Source organism: Malaclemys terrapin, chromosome 8, assembly GCF_027887155.1.
Source record: "Malaclemys terrapin pileata isolate rMalTer1 chromosome 8, rMalTer1.hap1, whole genome shotgun sequence".
Lineage (NCBI taxonomy): Eukaryota > Metazoa > Chordata > Testudines > Emydidae > Malaclemys > Malaclemys terrapin.
The window spans coordinates 15253979-15281685 of record NC_071512.1 but is presented as its reverse complement, the minus strand read 5'-3'; the positions used below and the strand labels follow the sequence as shown (position 1 = coordinate 15281685).

Below are 27707 nucleotides of genomic sequence, written 5' to 3'. Positions count from 1 at the left end.
GTGTAGGCTGCAGTCGTTAGAGGACAACATGATTTCTCGCTCTTGCACAGGTCTGACATCCAAACCAGCAGGGAGCTGTGTAGTCCAGATACACGTTGTGGGTGGTGCGAAGGACAGACAGACAAAGGCAATGAGTAAGCCTCTGAGACTGCCTCACCCTGCCCACTTACCTGTCAAAAGGTTAGCCAAGTTATTCTGCGTAATCTTCTCCCTCCCCCCCCCCTTAGTCATAATTAAGATTCCTTTGGACGAGCCTGAATTACTGCAGAGCTGCAGCAGGAATGAGTAATTTCCCCGTGCCATTCATTTTTCATTCAGGAGACAAGGGAATAACATCTTAATCAATGCCATTGACTTTTGCATTAATCAGAGTGTTTGATGCATGTACCATTGTGCCAGGGAGTGGAGAACGAGAAGGTAAAGAAGGGGTGGGCAAACTTTTTGGCCTGAGGGCCGCATCGGGTTTCGTGAATTATATGGAGGGACGGTTAGGAGAGGGGGTTGTGGCCCGGCCCCCACCTCCTATCTGCCCCGCCCCCCCAGGGACTCCTGCCACATCCAACCCCCCTTGTTCCCTGACAGCCCCTTCAGGAGCCCTTCCCCATCCACACACACCCTGCTCCCTGTCCCCGGACCCCCGCTGCCCCATCCAACTCCTCTTCTCATTCCTGACTGCCCCCCCGGGACCCCTGCCCCATCCAACCACCCCTTCTCCCTGTCCCCTGACTGCCCCCTGCCGCCCCATCCAATCCCCGTTCTTTCCTGACTGCCCCCCCAGGACCCCTGCCCCCATTCAACCCCCTGTTCCCTCCCCGACCGCCTCAACCCCTATCCACCCCCCCGCTCCCTGCCCCTTTACCATGCTGCCTGGAGTGCTGGTGGCGCTACAGCCATGCAGCCCTGCTGGAGTCGGGCCACACCACCACCATGCAGCACAGAGCTGCACTGCCCCAGGAGCTCACAGCCCTGCTGCCCAGAGCATTGCGCTGGTGGCGGAGCAAGCAAGCTGAGGCTGCGGGGGAGGGGGAACAGCAGGGGAGGGGCTGGGGCTAGCGTCCGGGGCTCGGAGCTCGGGGGCTGGGCAGGACGGTCCCGTGGGCCGGATGTGGCCCGCAGGCCGTGGTTTGCCCTCCTCTGAGGTAAAATCATTTGCTTTGTGATTAATAAGAGGCCTGATCCTGCCATCTGCTGAACATCCTCCACTCCCTGCGAGGACCAGTTGTGCTGAGAGGATTCAGAACCTCACAGGTTTGGCCCCAGAAATGGCACCTAAGGGATATTTTGTATATAAAAATATAACTTCCCTCCTTCTTTTCATCTCATGTTTTTGAATAACTGAGGGCTGGGAACTGCAATCTGTCTCCTTCACATTAGTTTCTCCTTGTATCCTGTTCACACTGTAGTTTGGTTAGACTGTAAACTCTTTGCTCCATCTGTTCGCTATGTGTTTTGTACAGTGCTTGCAACAAGGGGCCATGATCCCTGACTGCCCCCTCCCCCCCCGGGTGCTACTGTAATACAAAAGAACAAACCTCATAATACATTTGATGTTACAGGGTACTGATGAGTGCTGGGCTAATGATACCAATTTTATAGCTTACCCAAGCTACAAAATTCAGCTCCTGGTGTGATTGTGTTTGAATCCGGGCTCTTGGGCTGCTTGCTGGCTCTAAGGGCCAAATTCTGCACTATGCACATGTAACTCTTACCTACTTCCCTAGGACCGAGGGCGCTCTGTAAATGAAAACATATTCTGTCCATGAGAGTTTCCGAGCTGGAGAAGCCCTTCAATGCAACGCAGTGACTGTGTGGGGTTGGCTTCCATTGTTTTACTGAAGAAAGCGTAAACAGACAGGCTCAGAGATGCAAGCTTTAAACATGGCTGTCAGTGAAACTTGTCACAGTTTCCTGGCATTGAAACTAGAGGACTCCGTTCCAGTCCAACCATTCGTCCTCCCAATTATCGGATTAGCTCTTGGAATGCTGCAGTCTCAACCGTGTTCTAATTAGGGTTGCCAGCCCTCCAGGATTGGCCTGGAGTCTCCAGGAATTAAAGATTAATCTTTAATTAAAGATTATGTCATGGGTTTAAATCTCCAGGAAAACGTCCAACCAAAATTGGCAACCTTAGTTCTAATTAGACACCTTGGCTGGAGTTAAGGCGGTCAGCGATTTTATTCTGATTTTTATTCTTCCAAGCCATGACGACACTGCAGGGAGTGTTCTCAAGGGCTGGGCTCATTGGTGGTGAACCCTGTACCTGTTAAATTTACAATCTGGGACTTTCTTAAAATAAAGCCATTTTTATTTATTATGAAAAAGAACCATTTTTTTTTTGTGATGCTTTTGCCTGGGAAAACTGCCTGCTATTTGTCTTTGTTTCACATGCTTTAGTTTGCCGTAGAAGGGGGGAGAGGGGAGTTTTAGAAACAAGAAAGTGCCACATTTATATAATCCCTTAGGGTCCAAGCCCAACAGTTCTCACTCCTGTGGTGTTTTGCCTGAGTAACAGCTGCAGGATTTAGATATTAGGTCTTGATCCTCAAAACTTTACTTGCAAGTTGCTCATGTGTTTGCCAGAGTAGGGACTAAGATTTTAAAGAACATATTGGGCATCAGACTTAAACAAATAAATTGGGCATGTGGCACCTGCTTATTTTTTGCTTTGAGCTGCCGCATTAAGAAAAAAACAAAATCGTTTAAAAGTGTCAGGGTTGTTGTCTGTTAAAAACACAAGTGTCAGTTGTCAAACAGCATTTCTCATTAAAATGAGGTTAAGATTAAAACTGGCAGTTGGCAAAGACCAGATTTTTAGGTCAAGTAAAGCAGGAGGACTTTTTCAGGTGAGTCTCTGCTGATAGTCCCTTTTGAGTACTGCCCTGCACACACTGCCACCTGCATTTCTGAGAACCCACAGGTCAGATCCACGGCAGGCATAAGACAGCACGAGTCCTTTCTTCGCCAGAGGCCTGCTGGGGAAATGGTACACGCGAGAGGAAGCAGAGTTAGTCTGATGTTGGCGTTCCCTATAAAGTGCACCTGTTGCAGTGAAAAGAATCTTCTTGGGAGTAGGGGCTGGAAAATGGGATGATGGAGTTTGAAATTGATGCTCATTTGGGGATGAAAACAGGAAGAGTCTGGGAGCAGGAAAACTACATCTTACTTCATTAAAGGGCCACAACCAAACTGGCTGCTGCTATTTTTTCTCTTTGTTCCTTTATTACCTTTTCCTGCTAGCTGAGGCGTGTTAGTATGTCGAATGTCTGATGCCCACCCCTTCGTTCAAAAGCTTCCTGGTTTGGTCCCTCTGACCTTTTTCTGGTGCAGCCTCTCCTTGGGCACTTTCTGTTTTGAAAAAGGACAAAATGTTCACCTTCATTAATGATATGGTTTCTGGCCAGTTGGTGACAGTAGAGAGCAGAGGCTACATCCTACGAGGTGCTGAAGGCCCTCAGCTCCTAAAATGGTAGTGGAAGTCAACACCTCATAGAATTGGACCCTTTGGGCTTTGAAAATAGCCCTGCTAAGGTTGTTCCTTGAAGGCCACCTTCCTACACTCCTTGCTCCTCGATAGGCCTCTGAATGCAGCTGGTCACATGCATGCAGCTCACCTGTACAGCAGTGCAGGCTCAGGTAGTTGCACATCAACCCAATCTTGCATTTGCTTGGCTTCCATGATACTTCTCTCAGCGCAAGAGTGCATGCGTCTCACTCTGAGGAAGTTGCTGATGGATGCCTCGCACCTCCTGAGAAGCAGGGAGATTTCAGGTGAGCAGGGGAAAGAGGAGGGAGAATGCAAGAAAAAAATATATGTGGGAAAAAGAGAGGAATGGTTGGGTGGCGGGCAAAAGGAGAGATGATGGCAGATGTCCAAGGGAACGGCATCCAGGACATGAGTAGGAAGAGGCTGTGACAGGAAAATGTGAGGAGCTACTGCCTTATAGCAACACCTGCTTTCTGTTGTCAGTGATTTGTTCCTCTTGGGTGTAAAGAGCAAATCACACCACAAACATAACAGAAAGGAACCACACAGGCAAAATGGGGTCCAAATAGCTGTGTCTGCTGACTATCTACAGTGTATAAGGCCTGGCTACACATGCACGCTGCTGCACCAGTGGCTTCTGAGACATAGAAGACAGTGGGGACTAGTAGACGGCTTGCAAACTATTTAAGGGAATACTGCTGAATTCTGATACACTACACCTCCCCACACCCAACTGTATTTACTTTAGAGTGTAGTCTCTGTTTTGTAGTAAAATACTTATCACCTTTTCCACTCTATTCTTAATGAAATCTTAGCTCTCCTTAGGGTATGTCTACACTGCGAAGTTGTCCAAAACTTTTGTCTTTCATGGGTACTCCCCCCCCGGAAAGACAAAAGTTTTGCCGATGCAAGTGGCAGTGTGAACGTGGCTTTGTTGGTAGGAGCACTTTCCTGCTGACAAAGCTAACGCCGCTTGTGGGGCTGGATGTATTTTGTCGACAAAAGTGTCAACAAAGTACTGACAAAGAGCGTTTACACATGCTGACTTTTAGCGACTTTTTGCTAAAAGCTGCGTGGGGTAGACAAGCCCTCAAAGACTGTTTGAATCCATTAGATTAAGGCTTTGATGTCTTCTTGGTGGGGGCATGGATGCACCTAAAGTAGTAGTTAAAAGTGTGACTCTATACCTCCTTCTCCCCTGTGTCCCTTTTTGTAGCCTTCAAAAGTCAGTAGGTGTGATCTTCTAGTTGCAAGAGGTGCTGGGGGAGGATGTGTTATAATCAAGACAAATGTATGAATGTCAGTTTGTATAAGACCAGACCTGAAGAGCTCTGGGGAGCTCAAAAGCTTGTGTCTTGCAGCAACAGAAGTTGGTCCAATAAAAGGTATTACCTCACCCACAGTGTGTATGTGAGGCATATAACTGCTCAGATGGCTGAGCGAGTGGATACTGGTTTGAAATGGTATATTTCTCGGCCTGTCTTGATCAGTTATCCCTAGTGTTTTGCAAATTTATTGTTATTAATGGTTTTATTTATACTGCCAAAAGTTTGCTCAGTACTTCACCTGTGGGGTCCTTGTCCTGACGACCAAACAACCAAAACATAGGAAGAAATCCATTTCCTTCTGGCCAATGGTTGGTGTCATGAAGTTTCCTCTGGCAGCCTCAGCCACAGCATTATGAAACTAAGGCTGCCTGTTTGTGCAGTTTAAATGGTATACGTGCAGCTCACTCAGAGATTCTCTGGCAAGATTGACTTAGTTAAAATATTTATAGGACTTTGGAGCTGTTAATGAATTTGATCCCGATCTTCTGATAATTATTTCGTTCCCCACCAAATCATAGGTTCTTAATACAAATAAGCCTTTAGTGTCCCTGGTAAAACTCCAAATAATATCTCAAGGCATAGAAAATCTTCAAAGAGCACATTCGAAGGCTCTGAGTAAAATGCCGATGGCAGCCTCTCATTGGGGCACTAAGTGACTGGGAGGATGTTATTTAACACTGCCAGCCTTTCATTGGGGGAGTTGGTGTATTGCAGAGCTGTAGTAAGTGAATAATTACCATGTTGCAAAGCTTACAAAAAGTATTTTTTCTCATCTAAGAGGAACAGGCTAAAGCCTCAGAATTATTCACAGACCCACTGCAAGCTGATTGGGATGTGAATAAATTGGAGGAAGGGTCTCCATAGCCCCAGGAAGGCCTGGCTTGTCAGAAGTGGGAAAACTTATCTGGACCTCTCCCTGCACACCCTCTTCCGTATGTTTGTGAATGAAAGTAGTAATTCTCCTTAGCTGCTGTTGGTACCAAAGAACAGAAGCATTACAGAAGATGCGGCTGCTTGGACTAGTCAAATGGGACTAACGATTTGAGTAAGAGCTGCGGGATCAGGGGCTGATTTCCTTCCTTGTAGGATACCAATGACACCGTAGCTATTACAGTTTAAATATCTAACTTTACTCTTTTATACTGTCTATTTCCATTTTCCATTGCAGTGAAAACAGGCTAGTCAGTTTCACGTCCTGTCTCTTCTGCATTAGCTCAATTCTGCATTGTCTGGGTTGCAGACCTGGCAGGGGGATCAAATATAATACGGTTTCCACTGGATTTAAAAACGGCCAAGGAAACATTTTTATTTGTCTTTTTGGCTTCTGTAAAAGCTCTGTTGCCTCCTTACTATTTGTCACCTCTATTAGTTGTCACACCTACAATTTAGACTGTAAACTCTTTGGGGTAGGGGTTGTGTATTTCTTCTGTGAAGCACCTAGACACCTTTGGTCACTGTTGGATCATCTGTGTCACTTTCAAGCTGATGGGACCCACCTTTATTACTGTTAGAACTGCATTAATGGGTCATTGAGATTACCTGGTAGTGTGGTGAAAGCAGATGTGTTGAAGACTGTACATTTGAAATCTAGCCATCTTAAAAAAGAGATACAAATAGTTTCAGGTACTGTACTAGTCATGGTACTTTGATAATCAGTTTCCTATATTTTAAAAAAAGTCTTCCTCTCCTTTGTTGTTTATATGAAAGATCTATCCAAACAACAAGAGAAACTGACTATACAGGGAAAATGATTCTAGACAAAGAGCTGTGAAGAGCACAAAGTTAGCAAACTGGAAAAAATACAGAAAAATATTCCTTTTTCTCTAATCTCTGTCCTTTATATTAATTTTTGTTTGTACTTCTCTCTCACACACACACACACTAAATATATTTCAGCTGAAGTGTGATTTTTTTATTTTTTATTTTTTTTAAACTGGTGGTTGAGTTACCTTTCCAATCAAAGCCACTGGAGGCTTGCCATAGAAAAATCAAACAAATCACCAGCCCTTGCCATACTGTTAATGCCTCCTAGGTAGCTGCAGCAGTGGGACTATGGTTGGATAACAGTAATGCATTGTTTCAGAGTGGTAGCCGTGTTAGTCTGTATCAGCAATGCAATGGTTGTTTTCTTTCCTAGTAGATTCAGCTGACTTCTGCTTTGCCTACAGTGGCAACGGAATCTTGGATTTAGAATCATAGAATATCAGAGTTGGAAGGGACCTCAAGAGGTCATCTAGTCCAATCCCCTGCTCAAAGGGGATCAGATTATGTCACCATTGAGAAAAATAAAAAGAGAAAAACAACAACATCACAACAATACTGGACACATTTTTGCCATTGACTGTATTTTTAACCTCACCATCAGTTTAGAGATTCGGTGTTTTAACAGGGCATGTGCAATGCACCTCCTTTCTGGACACATACTGTCCTGCAACTAAACATTACAAAGAGAAGCAAAAGAAAAGCCGTTGGGGATTTGGCTTTTCTCCTTCCCTTTCCTGAGCATGATTTAGTTTTTGATTTAGCTTGGCCTTGCTAGAGCCTGCTTTAAAATCAGTCCTAGTGATGCCAGCTGTTGCCTAGGAACATGTCTCAAGTCTTTTGGGGGCATTCTTATTCTAATCATAGCTCTCAGGCAGCCTTGTTTATTTCCTTTCCAGACAGTGGTGATTATGGAAAGCATCTTAAACTTCTGGTGTATGTTTTTGGTTAGGCTTGGTTGACCCCCCACACGTGGCCATAACAGTCCATTTTCTGTGGAAGCAATATGCTTTCCTGCCACATTGTCTCTGCATCAGAGTGACTCTACCTGATAATATCTTAACCTGTGTGACCAAGTCGGGGGAGGATTCTCTCTAAGGGATGTGGATAGGGGGAAAGGGAAGCCAGCTTTGAGAGGCTGGAGTGAATGTGGGTGGAAGCCTCAAGGAGTTCTTTAGCTGTCCAGATGGTGCTTTTGCTAGTCCCTGTCACAGTGTGTTCCTTGTAAGAAGCAAGAGGAAAAGAGAGAGAGCAAACACTAGGACAAAACATAAACAGCAATTTGAGGAAGGCGCAGAAAGGGGGCAGGGGAGAGGAAATGTGTAATTTTTCTTGAAAAAATTTTGTGCATTAATTTTGTGCTTATGAAAATGGACTAAGAACAACTGGCCAAGCACAGTGCAGGCAGATGGTGGGCAAGCTCCGGACTATCAATATATCCCATGCCTGGGAACAGCAGCCCCTGCCTGCCAATGCATTTCAGGCTTGAGGTGCCTGTCTAGGGCTACCCTACAGAGTTAGGTTGACGTAAGGGTCTACCTACAACATTGCTCCCGCCGATGTAAGTCGCCCACTACACCGACCTAATAACTCCACCTCCACGAGAGGCGTAGCGCTTAGGTTGACATAATTAGGGTGACACAGTATCTGTGTAGACACTGCGTTACTTACATCGCCTGTTGGCTGTCAGCTCTGTGTGGGGCTCACAGCTGGAGACCCACTGCCCTTCGGCTGATGTCGTGGGGTATACACTTAGAGTTATATATATAAAAAATAGAGAGAGAGACTGACCTATCTCATAGATCTGGAAGGGACCCCGAAAGGTCATCGAGTCCAGTCCCTGCCTTCACTAGGCAAGACCAAGTTCTGATTTTGCCCCAGATCCCTAAGTGGCCCCCTCAAGGATTGAACTCACAACCCTGGGTTTAGCAGGCCAATGCTCAAACCACTGAGCTATCCCTCCACCTAACTCCATAGTGTAGACGAGGCCTTGACAGGCAGCTCATGCCTGAAATGCATTGGCAGGCAGGGGGTTCTCAGGTATGGGATGTATTCCCACTAGACCGTCTTTGGGCCAAGACTACAAATCATGCCAAAATGTGACGGGAGGGTTGAGACCTCTCCTTACTCCTGCTGTTAGGAGTTGAACCAGTGTCTTCTGGAGTGAGAGCTGAGTATGCTAATGTACTGCAGCACCCAGCTCCGTGACATGGCTAGAAATGAAGTGACATGGAAAGAGATGGGGAGTCCTTGTGGCACCTTAGAGACTAACAAATTTATTTGGGCATAAGCTTTCGTGGGCTAGAACCCACTTCATCAGATGCATGGAGTGGAAAATAGAGGAGCAGGTATAAATACATGAAAGGATGGGAGTTGCCTTACCAAGTGTGAGGTCAGTCTAACAAGACAATTCAATTAACAGCAGGATACCAAGGGAGGAAAAATAACTTTTGAAGTGGTAATGAGAGGGGCCCATTTCAGACAATAGACAAGAAGGTGTGAGATGGGCCACTCTCATTACCACTTCAAAAGTTATTTTTCCTCCCTTGGTATCCTGCTGTTAATTGAATTGTCTTGTTAGACTGACCTCACACTTGGTAAGGCAACTCCCATCCTTTCATGTATTTATACCTGCTCCTCTATTTTCCACTCCATGCATCTGATGAAGTGGGTTCTAGCCCACGAAAGCTTATGCCCAAATAAATTTGTTAGTCTCTAAGGTGCCACAAGGACTCCTTGTTTTTTTTGCTGATACAGACTAACTCGGCTACCCCTCTGAAACCTGTCACCATGGAAAGAGATGCAAAGTAAGAACTGTAAAATAAGCCAAAGGCCTGAAAGATTAGACTAGTATAATCTCTGACTAGCCTGGCCAATTAGTGGAGGAAAGAAGGGGAAGTTCAACACCTGCGTACAATGTGTTTATAGGCCAAGTGACCATGGCTTAGAGCAGGGGTCGGCAACATTTGGCACGCGGCTTGCCAGGGTAAGCACCCTAGCGGGCTGGGCCATTTTATTTACCTGCTGAATTGACAGGTTCGGCCGATTGCGGCCCCCCACTCGCCGCGGTTCGCTGTCCCGAGCCAAAGGGGGCGGCGGGAAGCGGCGCGGGCGAGGGATGTGCTGGCCGCGGCTTCCTGCCGCCCCCATTGGCTCGGGATGGCGAACCGCGGCCAGTGGGGGCCGCAATCGGCCGAACCTGCCGTGTCAGCAGGTAAATATACTGGCCCGGCCCGCTAGGGTGCTTACCCTGGCGAGCCGCGTGCCAAAAGTTGCCGACCCTTGGCTTAGAGAGAACATGATTTATTTCTGAATGCAGGTCCTGGTTTAGTTGATAAACAGTGGGAAATGGTGTCTAAGCACTTGACCACATTTGAGTCTGAATAGACACCATCTCTCTCGAAGGGGATTTTTTTGGTGATGGCTTCTTCCTCGTTGTTTGGTGAGAACAATCAATACTGATAGATTAAACAGGAATTGATTGCAGGAGAACAAACAATTATGGTCAGATTGTCTTTCTGCTCCAGGGAGAGCATTTTGATAATTTTCGTCTGAAAGACAGTAACAAAAACAGATCAACACCCACAGAAAAGAAGGTTCAGTGTCTTATTTCAAATGTGGTAGCTGCCTCAGCCATTCAAAAGTTCCTCTTGTAATTAAAAGTCTTTTTTAAATAAAGAAAATATTTATTTATTCTCCCCAAAGCAGGACTGAAGACAACTTTGACTTGAGGTGAAATTAAACAAGTTAATCTTTTGTTTAGGAATCTTGCTCCCACAGAGAGAATGAATTTCAAGTTACTGCTTTTAGAACTTTCCCCTCCCTCATGGGAATATATTTTAAAACATGACAGCCTATTAACTTTATTCTAAGTGCATGGCTTCTGTCGTCTGGCTATGTTACACACTGGAACATCAGGGCAGAGTAGTGGGGGATGGGAACAGGAGCAGAAAAACCTGATCAGATAAGTAGACACTTATCTTTTCCGCCCTGTGCTTGTAATGTAAAAAATAAATGCTGCATTTAAATACACTTCTACCCCAATATAACGCTGTCCTCGGGAGCCAAAAAATCTTACCGTGTTATAGGTGAAACTGTGTTATATTGAACTTGCTTTGATCCGCCGGAACGCGCAGCCCCCCACCCTCCTCCCGTAGCACTGCTTTACCACGTTATATCCGAATTCGTGTTATATCGGGGTAGAGGTGTATGTCACAACAGCAAATGTGTAATTCCACAAAGGAAAAGTTAGGATGAAACTGAATAAGCAGTACCCTAAAATAACATTTCTGGACATTTGCTTCTCCATTAGGTCTAACTGCTTTTAGTGGCAACTTGAAAATGAAAAGAAAAAACAATTTGTAAATTCAGTGGTCTGCTCAGTTGGTTTTAGTAGTGTTATTTGGCTGTGTGGAGACAAGGTGAAAGTTGATTGTAAATCTAAACAGATATATACAAAATAAACACTTTGCAACAGTTCTATTCTGAATCACTTGAACTAAGGATACTGGATGCAATTTCCCTTGTCCATTGATTCTAGTGGAATCAATGTCCCATAGATTTTAAGGCCAGAAGGCACCAGTAGATCATCTAGACTGACCTCCTGTGTAACACAGGGCACAGAACTGCACCCCCTTACTCCTGTATTGAGTCCAATAACTAGTCTGCTTATCCCAGGGCTGAGTTCAGCCCTTTTATGTACTTTCCTAACTAGTAACAGTGGTTCTGGATTTTCAATTGAGACAATTTTCTTTTTCGTTTTTCTGTGTGCAGTGGCAGGCAGTGTCTGTGCTAAGTCTCTGTGTCCTTGTTATGCATTCCATTGGATGCCTTTGGCAGGCAGAGAGGTAAACTTTGCAAGGTGAATAGAACTGCAAGCATGTTTGTCAATTTCTGGGACTGATAGGCTTAAGCTATTAGGAAAGATAATAATCCTGTAGAGTCCCTGGGCCAAATTCAGCCCCCGTGAAAACAAATGCTAGTTTATTGAAGCCTGGAGCTGATTGGTTATGCCATCAGGAGTTTGGCCTGTGTCTTCTGCTGGGCTGATGACTTTCTTGCTTGTGTGTATTTACTCAGACCCCCGGGCACAGTAGAGTAAAATCCACAAAGAGTAGAATGTGCATCCCTGCTGGAGCAGACTGGAGGCTTCATGCCTTTCTGTCTGTCTGTGATTTATTGAGAGAGACATTTTATTACTCTGAGTTATTTCCTCCTGTGTCGATCCTATTTATTTATTTCTAAACAAAGCTTCCAGTGAAAGTGACCAGCTTCTTCTTCCACTTGGGGAGGAAGGAGACAGATGGGATTGTAAGGTGTATGCATGGGGGGATGGTGGGAGAGACAGGAACAACTGAAGAAGAAGAGGAACTGGTGTGGTCACAGATGGTGAGGTGAGAGGGTTCATTTGCCTCCCCTTGTAACACGTACCCCTGGAAGTGTGATTGAACAAAGCTGCTTACGGCAAAGCCAAAGGAAAAAGATCAAGGGCTGTGAAGGAGCTCCAGACTAGCTCTGACATAATTCAGTGCAGGAACCTTTCAGAACATAAAAGGGGGAGGGAAGTGATCGAAAAACATGGGAAGATGGTTTTTTCCTGCTTTATTCTCCACAAGCTGGACGCAGCTGAATCTTGCCCTGACTTTTTCTTCCAGAGTGGCTCAGCAGTTTAGTGTGCTGTCTCTTTAAGATAATTCCCTGTTAAGATTAGGGTTTTTTTTCTACTGATGCTTGGCTATAATTACCAGTATGTCTGGAATGTGGATATCAAAACATAATAAACCTCTGTGCGGGTAGAGTTAGGATTACCTCAGTGACTCGGAAATACGCGCTGCCTCGAGTACGATGGTAACGTTTCTTGTGATTTTTATTCCTTAGCCCTTGTGCTATTGACTCTCTTTTAATGCGCTCTGGCTAAACTGACTCTGTTTGCTTTAACAGAATGAAGAGAAGCGGAATCTTTCCCTGGGGGGCCATGTTGGATTTGATAGTCTCCCAGATCAGCTTGTCAGCAAATCTGTCACACAAGGATTCAGCTTCAACATCCTCTGTGTGGGTAAGCAGAGTTTACCATAGACTAGGGAAATTCTTAGTAGTAGTAATACAATAAATAATAATCTAGTAGCACATCAGATCCATGGATGTCGGAGCACGTCACAAAGAGAGATAAGTATCATTACTGGAATTTTACATGGAAAATGCAAAGAAGTTAAGGCCAAAATTGTTCAGTTCAGTGCTCTGTCACAAACTCGCTGTGTGGCCTTGGGCAAACCATATAGGCCTAAATTTTCACAAGTGCTAGCTTATTCTGTAGGCCCAATTTTGGATGCCACTGATCTGCTTTTCATAAGCTCTGAGCACCTTCAGCTGTGTTCAATATCAGTTGGAGTTGTGGGTGTTCTGCCAATGGCCTATCATGCGCTAGGCACTCGAAATAAGTGGGCACTTTTGGAAAGTTTTGTCCTTACATGACTTTCCGAAGGTGTAACAACAAGTCTGTAGTAGATCTGGGAATAGTGTAAACCACTGGTAAGTGTGTGTTACAGGTTCCCCTCAAAATAGATCTCCAGAGTTAAAGCTCTCTAGATGGGGCTGTAATGGACTCTCATCCTCTTCAGTTGTAGTTGTAGCAGCTCTGGAGATCCCTAATTCAGTCCCGAGTGTGTTGGCCAAGGTGGCAGCCATTTCAATAGCACTCAGAAGTCCAGACTGCCGTTAACATAATGTCGTGTTTTATTGTTTCATGAGGGAAACCGTGTTCCTCTTCGTAAAGATAGTTGAAGGGTTTTTTTCTGTTGAAATATTCCACATATATAGAGCTGGGCAGGGATTATTATGATTTATTTATAATTATTAATAACAATGTTATTTATTATTAAACTTTTTTGGGCAATAAATGCCAGTTCATCTAACCTGAAACTTTTTGTGGGAAAGGTTTTGATGAATTTTTCAACTCAAAACGTATTTTTCAAAAGTTCCAAAAACATCGACATTTTTTCTAATGAAAAATTCCAGTTTTCCGGTTCAAAGCAACCTTTTGTTTTGAAATTTAGATTTTTAAAAGTGGTTGAAATTGAAATGAAATATTTTTTAAAAAATCAAACAAAACGTTTCAATTGGCCAAAACTGGGTTTTTCTTTTGGGGGATTTTTTTGGATTGTTGGTCCACAAAAGTTTTTGATACTTTGACCTTTCAACCAAATTTGGGACAGGAAGATCTTTCAAATTCTCAAAAATGTTCAAAAGATGAAAAAAAATAATTTCCAGCCCATCCCTAAGCATGGGTTGTTTTAGCTGCAGCCAGATCACGATGGGAGGACAAACGGAATTAGCTTCTGTACCTGAGCTGATGTGGGACATATGTAGGGCCCTACCAAATTCATGGCCATGAAAAATGTGTCATGGAAGGTGAAATCTGGTCTCCCCCGGTGAAATCTGGTCTTTTGTGTGCTTTTACCCTGTACCATACAGATTTCACGGGGGAGACCGGTGCTTTTCAAACTGGGAGTCCTGATCCAAAAGAGGGTGAGGGGTCACAAGGTTATTTTAGGGGGGTCATGGTATTGCCACCCTTACTTCTGCGCTGCCTTCAGAGCTGGGCGGCTGGCGGCTGTTGGCCAGGCCCCCAGCTCTGAAGGCAGCACCCCACCAGCACCAGCACAGAAGTAGGGGTGGCAATACCATACCATGCCACCCTTACTTCTGCCTTCAGAGCTGGGCAGCTGGAGAGGGGCGGCTGATGACTGAGGGCCCAGCTCTGAAAGCAGCAGCGCAGAAGTAAGGGTGGCAATATCATATTATGCCATTCTTACTTCTGCGCTGCTGCTGGCGGCGGCTCTGCCTTCAGAGCTGGGCTCCCGGCCAGCAGCCACCACGCTCCAGCTACCCAGCTCTGAAGGCAGTGCTGCCGCTAGTAGCAGCGCAGAAATAAGAGTAGCAATACCGCAACCCCCTACAATAACTTGTGGACCCCCCCCCCACTCCTTTTTGGGTCAGGACCCCTACAATTACAACACCATGAAATTTCACATTTAAATATCTGAAATAATGACATTTTTTAAATCCTATGACTGTGAAATTGAACAAAATGGACCATGAATCTGGTAGGGCCTTAGACGTATGGATTTGAGGATGGGGAAATGAAGTGGCTGATAGCAGGCTTAAGAATCACTATCACTTCAGCTAGAAATAGTAATTCTTTATAGCTGAGCTGGGTCCAGACTGGAACTTTCACAGAATTTGTGGGTGGGTGAATCCAGAGTTTTGAATTGGGTCCATTTCTGTCCCCAAAGAAAGATGGAATTTCCTGTTTGCCTTCAGCATAAAACAGTTATCTCTAAGCATGCTGGCCGGTTGCTAGAGAACAGATCTTACAATAATCTCATTATAATTTTACTTTTTCCCTTTCAATTTGTGCATGTTTCTAGTAGCTGATGCCACACAGACTGCTTGAAGCCAGTCCTTTCTGGTGATGCCTGGGAGTGCTGGCTTGCAGATGATTTTTTTTGTTTGTTTGCTTGGCATGCTTTTATTTTAGGCTTAAAGTTACTGCAACCTGCAATAACAGTTGAAATGCTTTTGGGGGCAGAGACTTCTTCCCAGCACTGGCTCTGGACCAGTGATCAAGGCAGGGGAAGTGATATTTTCAATATCTGAAATGTGTTCCAAGATCTCTTCCTGCCCAGACTGGATACAGCTTTACATAGAGTGGGCAGTGGAATACTTCCTTTATTCTGATCCTGACCCCTTTAGGAACTCCCTACCTACACTTTTTTTTTTTCATACCCAAACCCCAAGTAAACAGCATTGCTTGTACCCAGAGTTTAACATCAAGCAAGGATGTTACCCTGGGCTTTATAATGTCATTCTTCAAATGCAGTGTGCCAGCAGCAGAAGACCGTGCATTTGTAATCGCCACATTTATTTTTTGAGGGGGGAAGAGGTCAGACTAGATGATTCAGTGGCCTCTTCTGGCCTTTAAATCTATGAAACAGTGGGAGAGATCATCAAATTTCCTATAGTTCCCTGGCAAAGAGAGAAGAACCCAATTACAGTGTTGACTGCTATTACAAATTCTTCCTCCCAGTCCTGACCCAACCTGGACAGGAGAATGCTGGGAGAAAGTCAGTGCTTCCTGACAGACTTTGGATAGGTCAGCCCTGAGCTTTCCAAATGACTTCCCTGCCAGATGGGTTTGGCTCATCAGTTGGTTTTTGTCTCCTTCACATGGCATTTAGCCATTGTTGGGAGATCCAGTATTTGGCTCTCCACCATTCTATCTACAGTATAAATATTCCACGCAGAATTTGTTCGCCAAGGTGGGAGCAGAAGGGTTCCAGAACCTGCTAGGTCTAAAATAAAAACCTTGTATCAGTCTTAGGTGCCTCTGTAGTCTAGCAGCTTGCCAGTTATCCCATTCTCCCATAACCACGTCGGTTCAACTCAGCTGATCGGTGCACCTTAGACTCTCTTTATCAGTTCCAAAAGACGATGGCCAGGAAGGGGCATGCCTAGTAAAGTTAAAATGGTGGCCCGTCAATGCTGAAAATGTAGCACTAAGGTTTGTCCATTCTATCTTGTACAGTTTGCCTTGGTGTGTGGGCAGTGCATGTGATCATTATTCATCTGGGGAATCTGGCCTGGGAGAGACCCTCAACTTTCCTTTATTAATTTTCTTAGTTTTATAGTCTTCTTCCCACTGAGCCTGTCTCTGGTGTCCCCATTTGACTTCACATTCCATCCCTCTGCTTATCTAAATTATTCAACTTGGCAGAGATTTCTTCTAGCTCTTCCTGCACAGATGATGCATTAGGAGAGGGGGATGATGCTAAACCAACGGATCCCTGCTGCCTTGCTCCTGGGCAACGCTCTGCCAAGACTGTACAGCAATATGGCACTTGGTATGTGGCCTGCAAGACCAAAATATGTGACATTGGTTTAACAGCCCCAGCCCCAAACAAATGTCTGTTAGTCTTGCTTTACCTTTGTCACAAACCATGCTAACGTGGTTTGGAGCGTGTGAATAAGGGCAACAACGCAATGTTGGGGGAGGGGAAAATGAGTAAGTAAGCTCTGTACATCAAGAGATCTATAGGAGGAAACCATCTCTACAGCTTAGGCGTTCCACCCTCTCTGGATTCTATCACCAGATCTCCCCAGCCAGCTGAGGCTTTTGTTAACTCATATTTCAAAACATTCCAGCCCCTCTTTGCATTTGGGCAGCTCATCTCTCCTTCAGAAGTTTGCCTGGGTGGCTTCAGATCGGCGCCTGAGGCAACTTTTTCTTTTGCTTATCTCCTTGTGATTCCAACTTGGCTGGTTCTGCTTGATGTGTGGCCTCGCAGCCACTCTCGCGCCATGCAGCACCATTTCCTGCTCTCTGTAACGTGCAGCCTGGGAATATTTTGGAAGATTTATATATACCAAGCCAGATCTAAGGAGTGTTTTAAGCCTTTTGAATGGGATTTGCATTGGGTTCTCAATAAATAAAACACCCAAGCAGTGTTTCCCTTTTTCCTTGTTTGAATGCTGCATGCATTTGCCTGCTGATCAGCACGTACTGATACCCTGTGCGTCAGAGTGGGGCGTTTTCCAGCATGTCGTGCTCCAACCCACGCTTTTGTTCATCACACCCCTAATGAAGAACTCATGGTGCCTCTGATCTTCACCCTCGAGATGGCTCGATGGGGGGCAGCAGCTAGAAGAGCAGAGCAGGCAGAGGGGCCATGATATGCAGTCTGATATGCAGTCTGGCTGGGCAAAGGCAGACCTGCAGCCATAGACCAGCCATGCACAACAGAGGAACAGATGTGTTTGCTGACAGGTTAAGCTGACTTAGCAGGTCCACTTCTGTGAAGGGAAGGGGGCTAAGGGTTTCTGTGCAGTGGGAGCTCTACAAACCTTTGACCCTTATTAATGGCACATTGGGGATGAAAGGATTAAGAGTATAGTTGAGGAACAAGTCGTTTTAAAGCCTCTGGGCATTTGTTAGGTTGATCTGGCTTTGATTGGAGACTTAAAGAAAGGGTTTGTAGAGTGGTTGCATAGTAAGAGTTCTTAATACTTAGCTAGCAGCATTTACTACTGTAAAATGACCAGAAACCATCTCTAGTATTAACAGGCCTGGTTTCCATACTTAGGGTATGTCTGCACTTGAGCTTCAGGTGTAAATTTCAGCTCTGGTAGCCATACACATACTAGCTTTGATCGAGCTAGTATGCTAAAAATAGAACTGTAGCTGCTGAGGCAGGAGAGGCTAGTGGCCTAAGTAAGTACCTAGGGTCCCAGGCAGGGTTGTCCTCGGGGCGTCTGGCCTGTCCTGCCACTTGTGCCACCACGGCTACGCTTCTATTTTTAGCATGTTAGCTGGATGAAAGCTAGCACGTGTATGTCTACCTGAGTTGGAAACTACACCTCCAAGATGTACCCATAGAAGCCTGAGCTCCAGGGCGCCTTCTGTGCACACGCTCACTGCATGCACATGTAGGTCAGGGAGTTAGGCATGCACTTGCAAGACAGTCGCTTAGCTGATTGTGCGTGCTCACAAACTCTCCATTCCCACAGGCACGCTCAGGAAGTGCTGATTGACAAACAGGCAGCACAGGACTAAATAAAAAGCAACTGAGGTTGCTCTGACCACCCCGGATTCTCAATCCTGGCCTCTTCCTCCCACATTCTGGGCCAGATTCACCACTTGGGACTCACATGCTGTTACTCCAAGGAGGGATTTTGCCCTGTCTGCCAAAAAAAATTACATATTCCTCTGTTTCATAAATGGTCAAAATCTGAAATCCTGGGAGGGTGGAAATAGTCTTTTGTCTCACAGAGGGAGAACACGCTTGCCCCGCTTGTGCAAATCCCCAAAGAGAGACAAGTGACAAGGCCAAACAAAGGAAGCCGAAAGCCAAATACATTGGGCAGTGCTAAAACACACATGAAAATCCTCACTATGAGAAAAAGAGAATCCGAAGACTTAAGCAGACATTTCCTGTAGTTCTGCCACAGATCCACAGAACGTAGATCACACTGCACTGACTTGCATTGTTAACTGTTTTAAGTACTTGGAGCTATTGCTTTGTGAGTACATTGTAAAAGGTATGAAAAAATTGAGCCAGGTACAATGTAACTCGTGAATAGAAGCATTTGAGATGAAGAATCAATCAGAACTGAATGTCCTGTAAGTTGTTGTGTTCTTCCTAACTTTCATCATTTTGGCCTCTAAATCTGGGTTGGAGACAGCAGAGGGTTCTGGTTACGTTTGCTTTGATTTTGTTTGCATGTGCTGTGAGATCTTCAGATGAAAAGTGATACAGAAGCAACGTGCTAAATAAGATTAAGAATCGGATCCCTTTGGGAATAGGGCAGTAGGAACATCACAATGATTATACCTCTCTGAACTTGGGGGAGTTGCAGTAACCTCTCTCAGTTTAATTTTTGTTCTGCTCTGTAATTAATTTACTCTGAAGTCCCTTTACAAATTCCACTCTGCAATGAATGGTGACCCTTCCTTCCTAGGTGAAACAGGCATCGGGAAATCCACACTAATGAACACACTTTTCAATACCACCTTTGAGACGGAGGAGGCCAGTCACTACGAGAATGCAGTTCGCTTACGACCGCGTACCTATGACCTGCAGGAGAGCAACGTGCACCTGAAACTGACAATCGTGGATGCAGTGGGGTTTGGAGACCAGATAAATAAAGATGAAAGGCAGGTCACATGCCATCTAGTCGCCATTTCTGCACCAGCCTCTAGTGTTCTAACATATGTCATTCTCCCTGCAATGTTACAGACAGAGCCTCTGTTCCTGGGCACCCAATTTTCCCATTTGGATTATGAGGTGTCTTGATTATGGCCGCATTAGACTGAAGAGGGCAGGGATGAGCCGCTGTAATAAGTATGGGAGAATGCTAGAGGGAGTTTGGCTAAGGAGAGAGGGTGAGGTTAGTGAGGCAGTGAAAACTGTAACGTGTTGTGAGTTGTCTTAAAGAATCCAGTGTAATCCTGCTGACTTGTTTGCTTAATTCAGTGAAAGACACACCAACCGTCTCTTAGGAGATCTGCTGAGGAGCGGTTCTTTCCTCCAGGCTTGTTGAAGAAGCTGTTAACCTCTTCTTCTTTCGTAGTGTTGGCCAGGTTCTGCCACCCTTACTCAGGACGAGTAGTCTCCTGCTCTATGAGGAGTCCCATTGTGTGCAGAATCTGTCCTTTTATTAGTGATGGTGAGGGGTTTGTTGTGTTATCACTCCATCCATCCAAAACGTATTACTCAGGGGCGCTCACTCACATCATGAGTCAGAAAGATACTGGATTAGTGGGGAACCTACAGAACTGTGTCTTAAACCAAAGAGCTATTTAACTCACTCAAAAACTCACCAAGCCAAATCCTGAGGGATGCTGACCATCTGCAGCTCCTTTTGAAGTCAGTGGGAATTGCAGATGCTCAGCACATCTCAGGTTTCATCCCATTGTCTTTAGCAGGGACTAATAGTCTCTTCCCTTTCAGATGGCTTGGTTAGCTAACCCGTAAACTCTTACAAATCTAGTTAAAAAACCCAACCAACTGTGGAATAGTTGGAATTGTCCATGATGACAATGATCAGTTTGTGATATTGGTTCCTCCCACCCACTCCCATTTAACTGCTCATGCACCTTGTTTGGATCAAGTGACCTTTGCAGGAGGTCAGACTAGATGATCATGATGGTCCCTTCTGGCCTTAAAGTCTATGTGTCTAAGTCCCTGTAAGACGTCTTGCAATAATTTCAATTGGCCTCCTTTCAAAGTAGTTATAATCTGCCATGGCTATCCAGTGGTAAAGGCTGTTCAGGGTTCCTCGATTCTCCTCTTTGTATTGCTATGCTACTACATCGAGATACTTTACACCTGAAATCTGGTCAAAGCTTGATGTATGGAAGTTGTCTGCTTTCCATATTTCAGTTCCACCAGCATTAATCCCTTTTGTGCTGCAACAGAGTCTCTGAAAATACCATACACCTTTTGATTAGAAGTTGCTCTTGTGAATGTAACATTCTGCATGTTACCAGTGAAGGGCTAAAAATTTTTATGCTTCTTTGTAAATGGTTTTAAAATAATGGGGCTGAGAGAATGCATGATAACTTTAAACTGTCAACTTCATTTAAACTTCAGCATTCTTGTTGCTAATGGCATCTGTTTTTAGTTACAGGCCAGTAGTTGATTACATTGACACGCAGTTTGAAAACTACTTGCAAGAAGAGCTGAAAATCCGTCGTTCTCTCTTTAATTATCATGACACAAGAATCCACGTCTGCCTTTACTTCATCACTCCAACTGGGCACTCGCTCAAATCCTTAGATCTGGTAACGATGAAGAAGCTGGATAGCAAGGTAAGGCGTTTAAGGCAAGCATCCACTCTTCAATGTATGCTTTCAGTTAGATGTAAAGCAAAATTAATGCATAACATCTTCCATACATGGGTCTCAAACCACTTCACAGACATCAACTGATGAATTCTTATAACAGCTCTGTGAGCTAGGTTGGTTAAAGCACAGATCTGCCTGATCAGTGACTTCATATAGATGGTTTCATGGGGTTCTGTGTTCATTTCTTCTCAGTATCTTCCATATAAATTTGCTCCTTTTTGCAAAAAAAACTAGACATTTGTTTGAAAACGTCAATTTCAAGTTTTTCTGCTGCGCCCATCACTGTACTAACTTCGCTTGGGATCTGAAAGTCAAGCTGGGCTGTTTCTGGCTCATCATCTCTTGTGAAAATAAGGGAGTCTTCAACTGAAACTTATAATAATAATATATGGAGATATACCCATCTCCTAAAACTGGAAGGGACCCTGAAAGGTCATTGAGTCCAGCCCCCTGCCTTCACTAGCAGGACCGAGTACTGATTTTTGCCCCAGGTCCCTAAGTGGCCCCCTCAAGGATTGAACTCACAACCCTGGGTTTAGCAGGCCAATGCGCAACCCACTGAGCTATCCCTCCCCCAGTTAACTATTGTTGTTTTTGGGGGAAGGGGAGGAGAGAGGAGGTTTGCTGACAGGCAAGCCAGGATAGGCTCCAGCTCGCTGTCCCACAGCTGTGTTGTAGGAACTGCAGTGCTACCTGTATTGTCCTGTCAGTAGTGATAACGGGCAAAAAGCAGTAAAAATTCAGACTTCTTGCTAAGGGTAACAGATTTTGCCCTTGGATATACAGATGGAGCAATTGTTGAGGAAAAATGTTTTTACGTATGGACTTGACTTACCACAGCTGCACTTTAGAATTGTCCCTATATTCATATTGGAAAAGTAAGTCAAAGAGGATAAGTGACTTACTCTAGATCAAACAACAAATCAGGGGCAGGAACAGAACCTATGTGTCTCAATGGTCTAATTCCTGTATCATATTGCCTTCTCAAAGTATGGTAAGGTCAATAACCTAGCAAGGTCATAGGAATGCAAAAAAGTAGGTCTGTTTATAGTCTAGCTAGTGATTACATCTATATTTCGTTACATAGGTCCTCAAGCAGTCACTCCCTTAGGTGGCAACTGGTCATGTGATTCTTTACATGACATTCATGCAGCTTAAAGTTATTTAAGGCTTCTTGACACACTTTCTACTTGGTCAGCATGCTGTGAGGGAGTTGGAAGCAGGCTCGAAAGGTCATTGATGTCCTATTCAGCTTGCTTTTTTAATAAAAAGTGATTTCCTTGTCTTGAAGAATATTTAACACTTAGGATGCCAATCCCTTTTCTCAATCACCAGCTAAATGTCTATAGCTACCTGTATGCAGTGTAGTTGTAGTGTTTGGTCCCAGGATGTTAGAGAGACAAGGTGGGTGAAGTAATATCTTTTATTGGACCTTCAGAACACAACTGACTTCCTCCATAAACTCCGCTACATTAACAACCTCCCTCAGAACACCATCCTCGCCACCATGGATGTCACTTCCCTAAACACTAACATCCCTCACAATAGCTGCTTGCCTCAAATATCTACAAGACAATAGACAACCCTCAGAGATCCACCCCAAACACATTGTCAAACTCGTCCATTTCATCCTCACCCATAATAGCAACAAATGCTTTATTTGAATCATGGCAACAGCCGTGGGTACGAGGATGATGCCCCAATATGCCAACCCCTTCATGGGCCACCTTGAAGAAGATTTTCTGGACAAATGCACCATGAAACCAATGATATACCTGAGATCCATTGATGATATTTTCATCATCTGGACAGACGATTTAAACACTCTCATAGATTTCCACCAGAACTTCAACAACCTACACCCCTCCATTAAACTCTCTCTGGAACACTCCCACACAATCATCAACTTCCTGGACACCGTAATCAGCTCTAATAATGGAACCCAACAGACAAACGTATACAAGAAACCCACAGATCACCGCACGTACCTTCATAGATCCAGTAACCACCCCAAACACACGAAGAAATCTGTTATTTAAAGCCAAACACTCAGATACTACAGAATATGATCCAAGGAGAAAGTCCGGGATATACACCTTCACGCACTTAAAACTGCCTTCACCAACAAGGGACACTTCACCAGAGAAGTAGTTCGCATCCTGAAACGGGCCACCCAAATACCCTGAGACAACCTGCTTCAATACAGAAATAAACCCTCCTCTGACAGCACACCCCACCCCTGTCACCCCACAGTGGAATCTACGTGGGGTATCATCAAACTACAACCCATACTTGCTGGGGACCTCGTCCTGAAAGAAATCTTTCCTGAACCCCCACTTCTGGTCTTCAAATACCCCCCCCCCAACCTTTCCAAAGCATCATCAGAAGCAAGTTCCCCACAGACCAAGACTCACCAACTCAAAGCTGCACCAGACTGTGCCAGAACAACAGATACAAAACCTGCAGACATATCTCTGCTGCTACAATGATCAACACCCCCACACAACACACCTTATAAGATCCAGGGGTCTGACAGACTTATCACAACATGTGGCATACCTCATCCAATGCGCTAACTGCCCCAGTAACAACTATGTGGGTGAAACCAGACAGTCACTACGCTCTCAAATATACTCACATAGGAAAATGATAAAAGACACACAAAAAACCCACCCCTGCACCTGTGGGTGAGCAACTTTTCACAAAGCAATCACTCTAAGTCCTACCAGTCCTCATCCTCAAAGGAAACCTGCACAACACTTTCAAAAGATGAGCCCAGGAGCTTAAATTCATAATTGTGCTAGACACTAAAAATCATGGACTGAATAGATAAACACTGGCTGCATGGCTTATTACAACAATCTGTAACCCACTAACCCCTCTTTTTTGTCCTAGGACTGCAGAGGTCACTTTACCTTGAATGGGGCCCTCCCTGGCCCAGACACTGACCCCCCCCACCCCCCCCAGAGGCCAGCCATGCAGGGCCGGTGCAAGGATATTTTGCGCCCTAGACGCAACTTCCACCTTGCGCCCCCCTGGCCCCACCCCCGGCCCCACCCCAACTCCGCCTCCTCCCTGCCCCATTGGATCCCTCCCCAAATCCCTGCCCTGGCCCCGCCTCTTCCCCAAGAGCATGCGTTCCTCCTCCCCCCTTCCTCCCAGGCTTGCCGTGTGAATCAGCTGTTTTGCGGTGCAAGTGCTGGGAGGGAGGGGGAAGAAGCAGGATGCAGCGTCCCACTCAGGGGAGGAGGCGGAGGTGAGCTGGGTCGGGGAGCTGCCAGAGTCCGCACCACTTTTTGGCGCCCCCAAATCTTGGCTCCCTAGGCGGCCGCCTAGTTTGCCTAATGGTTACACTGGCCCTGCAGCCATGGCCCCCTCCACCCCCAGACACTCGCACCCCCCAGAGGCAGCTGCAGGGACTCCCCCCCCCCCCCCCCGCCAGGGATCCAGAGGGAGAAACAGCCTGATGCCATGTCCCGGGCTTGCACAGAGTTTCCTACATGCGCTGCCTCCTTCCTTCAGGGTGTGCTGAGAACTGCAGCTGCTGGGAACGCCCCATTGTCTTCTGTTTGCAAGCTGGGCTCTACTGGGTCCAGAGGCCCCTAGGGGCAGCCAACATCTCTGCAGGCCATTTCAGTGGGGGGGGGGGAAGAAATTCTGTGCGCACAACATTAATTTCTGCAAAATTTTGCATTGCGCAGGAATAAACTAGAGCATGGACTCTGCAGTAACCAGGGTCCCTCTGAATCACTTTTAAGGTCCACTCTCCAACCCAACCTCTGTCCAAAGGTGGCTGTGATGCACTTTCCTGGATGGCAGACATTTACTGGCAGACATTTACTGGAAGAAGATTGAAGATGTCTGTGTCCCACGCTGGCCCCAGAAGCTGGCTCCGTTTTATTTGGCACCGCTTACTGGCTTCCATCTTGTGATCGCCTTGCTTGTAACTGTAGGTGCTGGAATGAGGGGTGCTGGGGGTGCTGCTGTACCCGCTGGCTTGAAGTGGTTTCCATCATATACAGGGTTTACAGTTCAGTTCAATGGCTCTCAGCACCCCCACTATACAAATTGTTCCAGCACCCCGGAGTTGCTGTTACATTAATATCACAGGGCATCTGAAAACTTTCCCCTAATAAACTCTGCCTTCTGGTGTGATGCCAGCATTACGTGTTCTCTAAAGTATGTTTGCAAGAATGCCCATGTGTGATTTCCCTGGCGTTCTTTGTGGTGGTGGTGATGATCCCACCACGCTTTTATATTCCTTTCCTCGTGCATTTCCTTCCCTTAACGTCTCCTGCTGCCTTTATAAATTGGCCCTTGTGTAAGGGGGCTTTAGGCCCCTTACTGAAACTTAGCTTTTTTTGTTGGCCCTCTCCCAATATCAAGAGAAAGGGGAAGGGCCAAAGAGGAGTCAGAATCCTGAGACTGACAGGTCCCCAGAGCCAATGGGGAGAGGCCAGCCCTCCCAAGTCAGCCATCTGGCCACCTAGGCAGGTCCTTATTTGTTTATAATTGCTGTTTAATAAATTGTATGTGGTTAAAACTCAATAGTAGTGATCCCTGGGCAGAGAAGTGGACAGTGAGGAGAGAGTACTCCAGGACAGAGCCTAGGGTAGCTCCACTCTAATTTCCGATGATGAAACTGGGGGTTGAGCCCCACACGGATCCTGGGTCCTGCCTTCTTGGGGTTAAAAGGACTCTGCTGCACGGGAGAGAGAAAGAGGAGTCCTCGCAGTCAGGCAGGCATCCAGGTAAAGGGAGTTGGGCTGGGGATTCCAACGGGGTAGTGTGGAAGCCAGGAAAAATTATAGCGGGAGCATTCCCCTGCTTCCGCTAGGATCATACCAAAATTAATCATTTGTAATTGTGTATATAAGAAGTATTTTTTTCAAGTTGGCTAAGTCACTTGGCTAAACCATTGCATTGCCTCCCGAAGCCTTCAGACAGTGATTGTATTGCATGGAATGATTACCTAGACTTACACAGTGTCTTTAAATGACTAGGAAAGGGGAGACTGGTGAGCTTTCTTCTGTTGAATCCAGGCCTGTATAGATATTTTGCTTTTCACCACCACCTTCCATCCAAGGATCCCAAAGCGCTTTACAAGCTTGGATTAATTTAGCCTCTCAACACTCTCCTGGTAGGCTGGTCAATGTTGTCATCCCCATTTTGCAGTTGAGGAATCAGAAAGTCTAAGGCTATGCCTACACTATGCAGCTTTGAGTGACACGGCTGTGGACACGCAGAGTAGCTGCTACTTGTCGGCAGTCTCCTGCCGACAAAAAAATTCCACCCTCAACAAATGGCAGCAGCTTTGTCGGCTGTTCGCACCAGTGCTTTTTGTCAGTAAAACTTTCGTCTTTCGGGGGGGGTGGTGGAGTGAGGTGTTTTTTGTTTTTTTTTAGCACCCCTGAACAACAAAAGTTTTCCTTATGAAGTTCCAGTGTAGACAAAGCCTAAGGGTTCAGTCACAACAGATGTTGACATCAGTGAGGTCTTCTGAGGATCAAGTTCAAGGTCAGAAGTCTACTGAGTCCCAGTCCTGCCCCTTATCCACTAGACCATCCTCTTCTCTCTCATATGGTTTGGTTCCTACGTTGGCTTGAGTTCTAAGACTTGTTTAGCAAGGGGCTTGGGGTTTTTTGGTAGGAATCTGATTGTTATACCTCTGCTGTACCATATTAGCAGGCTGAGGTCAGGTCTTGCTTATACAGTTTTGATTCCCTATGTTGATTTTAATAATGTGTCTTGCTCTAAGTACTGAATTTTCGAGATTCCTCTAGGGCTAAGGTTTTTTTTGCATGAAGTCTTCCATCATGCCGTAATACCGCATTTGTTCTGCAGCTGAGCTCACGGCCAGCTGTTGTCTACTGTATCTAATTACTTCCAGGCAGCCAGAAACATCTTCAAAGCTGGATTTTAGGTAAATAGTAGATGACTGGATGTCTGTTAAACAAGAAGAGGCATATTTGAATTGAAATGTGTCTAGCTTTTCCCTTGGTGCGAGTAGAGAAATAAGAAAAGAACTTAAAAAAAAATCATCTCCCTGTGGCACAGATAAACACGCCGAGTTATTCATTTAAAGTGCCGTTCTGCCCTAGAGAGTGACTCTGTAAAACTGGCATCCTGGGGCTCCATGTTTATCATCGCTCCATGATTTCCCAATCAACTTGCTCCGTTTACAAGATAAAGCTAACTGCTTGCCCTACCTGAGTTCAGAGATCCCAGATGGACTCTTTATTACTTGCATGTCATCGCCCGTCAGAGGGGTTCTGCAGGCCAATTGATGCCCTTAGTTGTTTCTGTGCATTCCCAGACTCTGCTGTCAGTGACACCTGTACCACTCCATTGCCGTCAGTGAGGATCCACAGGCGTAACTGGAACTTGGGGAACGGTTTGATTGATGGTGCACAAGCTAAAATAGAATCCAGCTGTGTTGACTCTCTGGTGCTAACAGGAGTGTGAAAAGAAGTAAAAATTAAAACATATTAATTTGTATTGATTTACAGAACGGAGGACTAAGAAGGTGCAGTTTTCCACAGTCCCTTTTCAGGGTGCAATGGCACTTTAATGAAAACTAAATTCAAAGGTGCAGGAGTTTTGCTCTCCGCAGAATGTGTTTGAAGCAACCCTCACTAGCCAGCCCTGTTTGGTGTCCGGTAGTTTACTGCTGCTTATTCAGTACTATACTTTATGGCCTCCTAGGCCTTGGTTTTATTACACTGGAGCAACC

At 45.4% G+C, this 27707-nt stretch overlaps 1 protein-coding gene across 1 annotated transcript in view; it reads left to right on the top strand.

Moving 5' to 3' along the window:
- Nucleotides 1-27707, top strand: part of SEPTIN8 (septin 8) — a 66019-nt gene that overhangs the window by 19173 nt on the left and 19139 nt on the right. The window contains exons 2-4 of the mRNA XM_054036977.1: nucleotides 12514-12628; nucleotides 19087-19282; nucleotides 20752-20938. Coding sequence (XP_053892952.1) covers nucleotides 12514-12628; nucleotides 19087-19282; nucleotides 20752-20938 — 498 coding nt within the window. The remainder of the gene's footprint in view (nucleotides 1-12513; nucleotides 12629-19086; nucleotides 19283-20751; nucleotides 20939-27707) is intronic.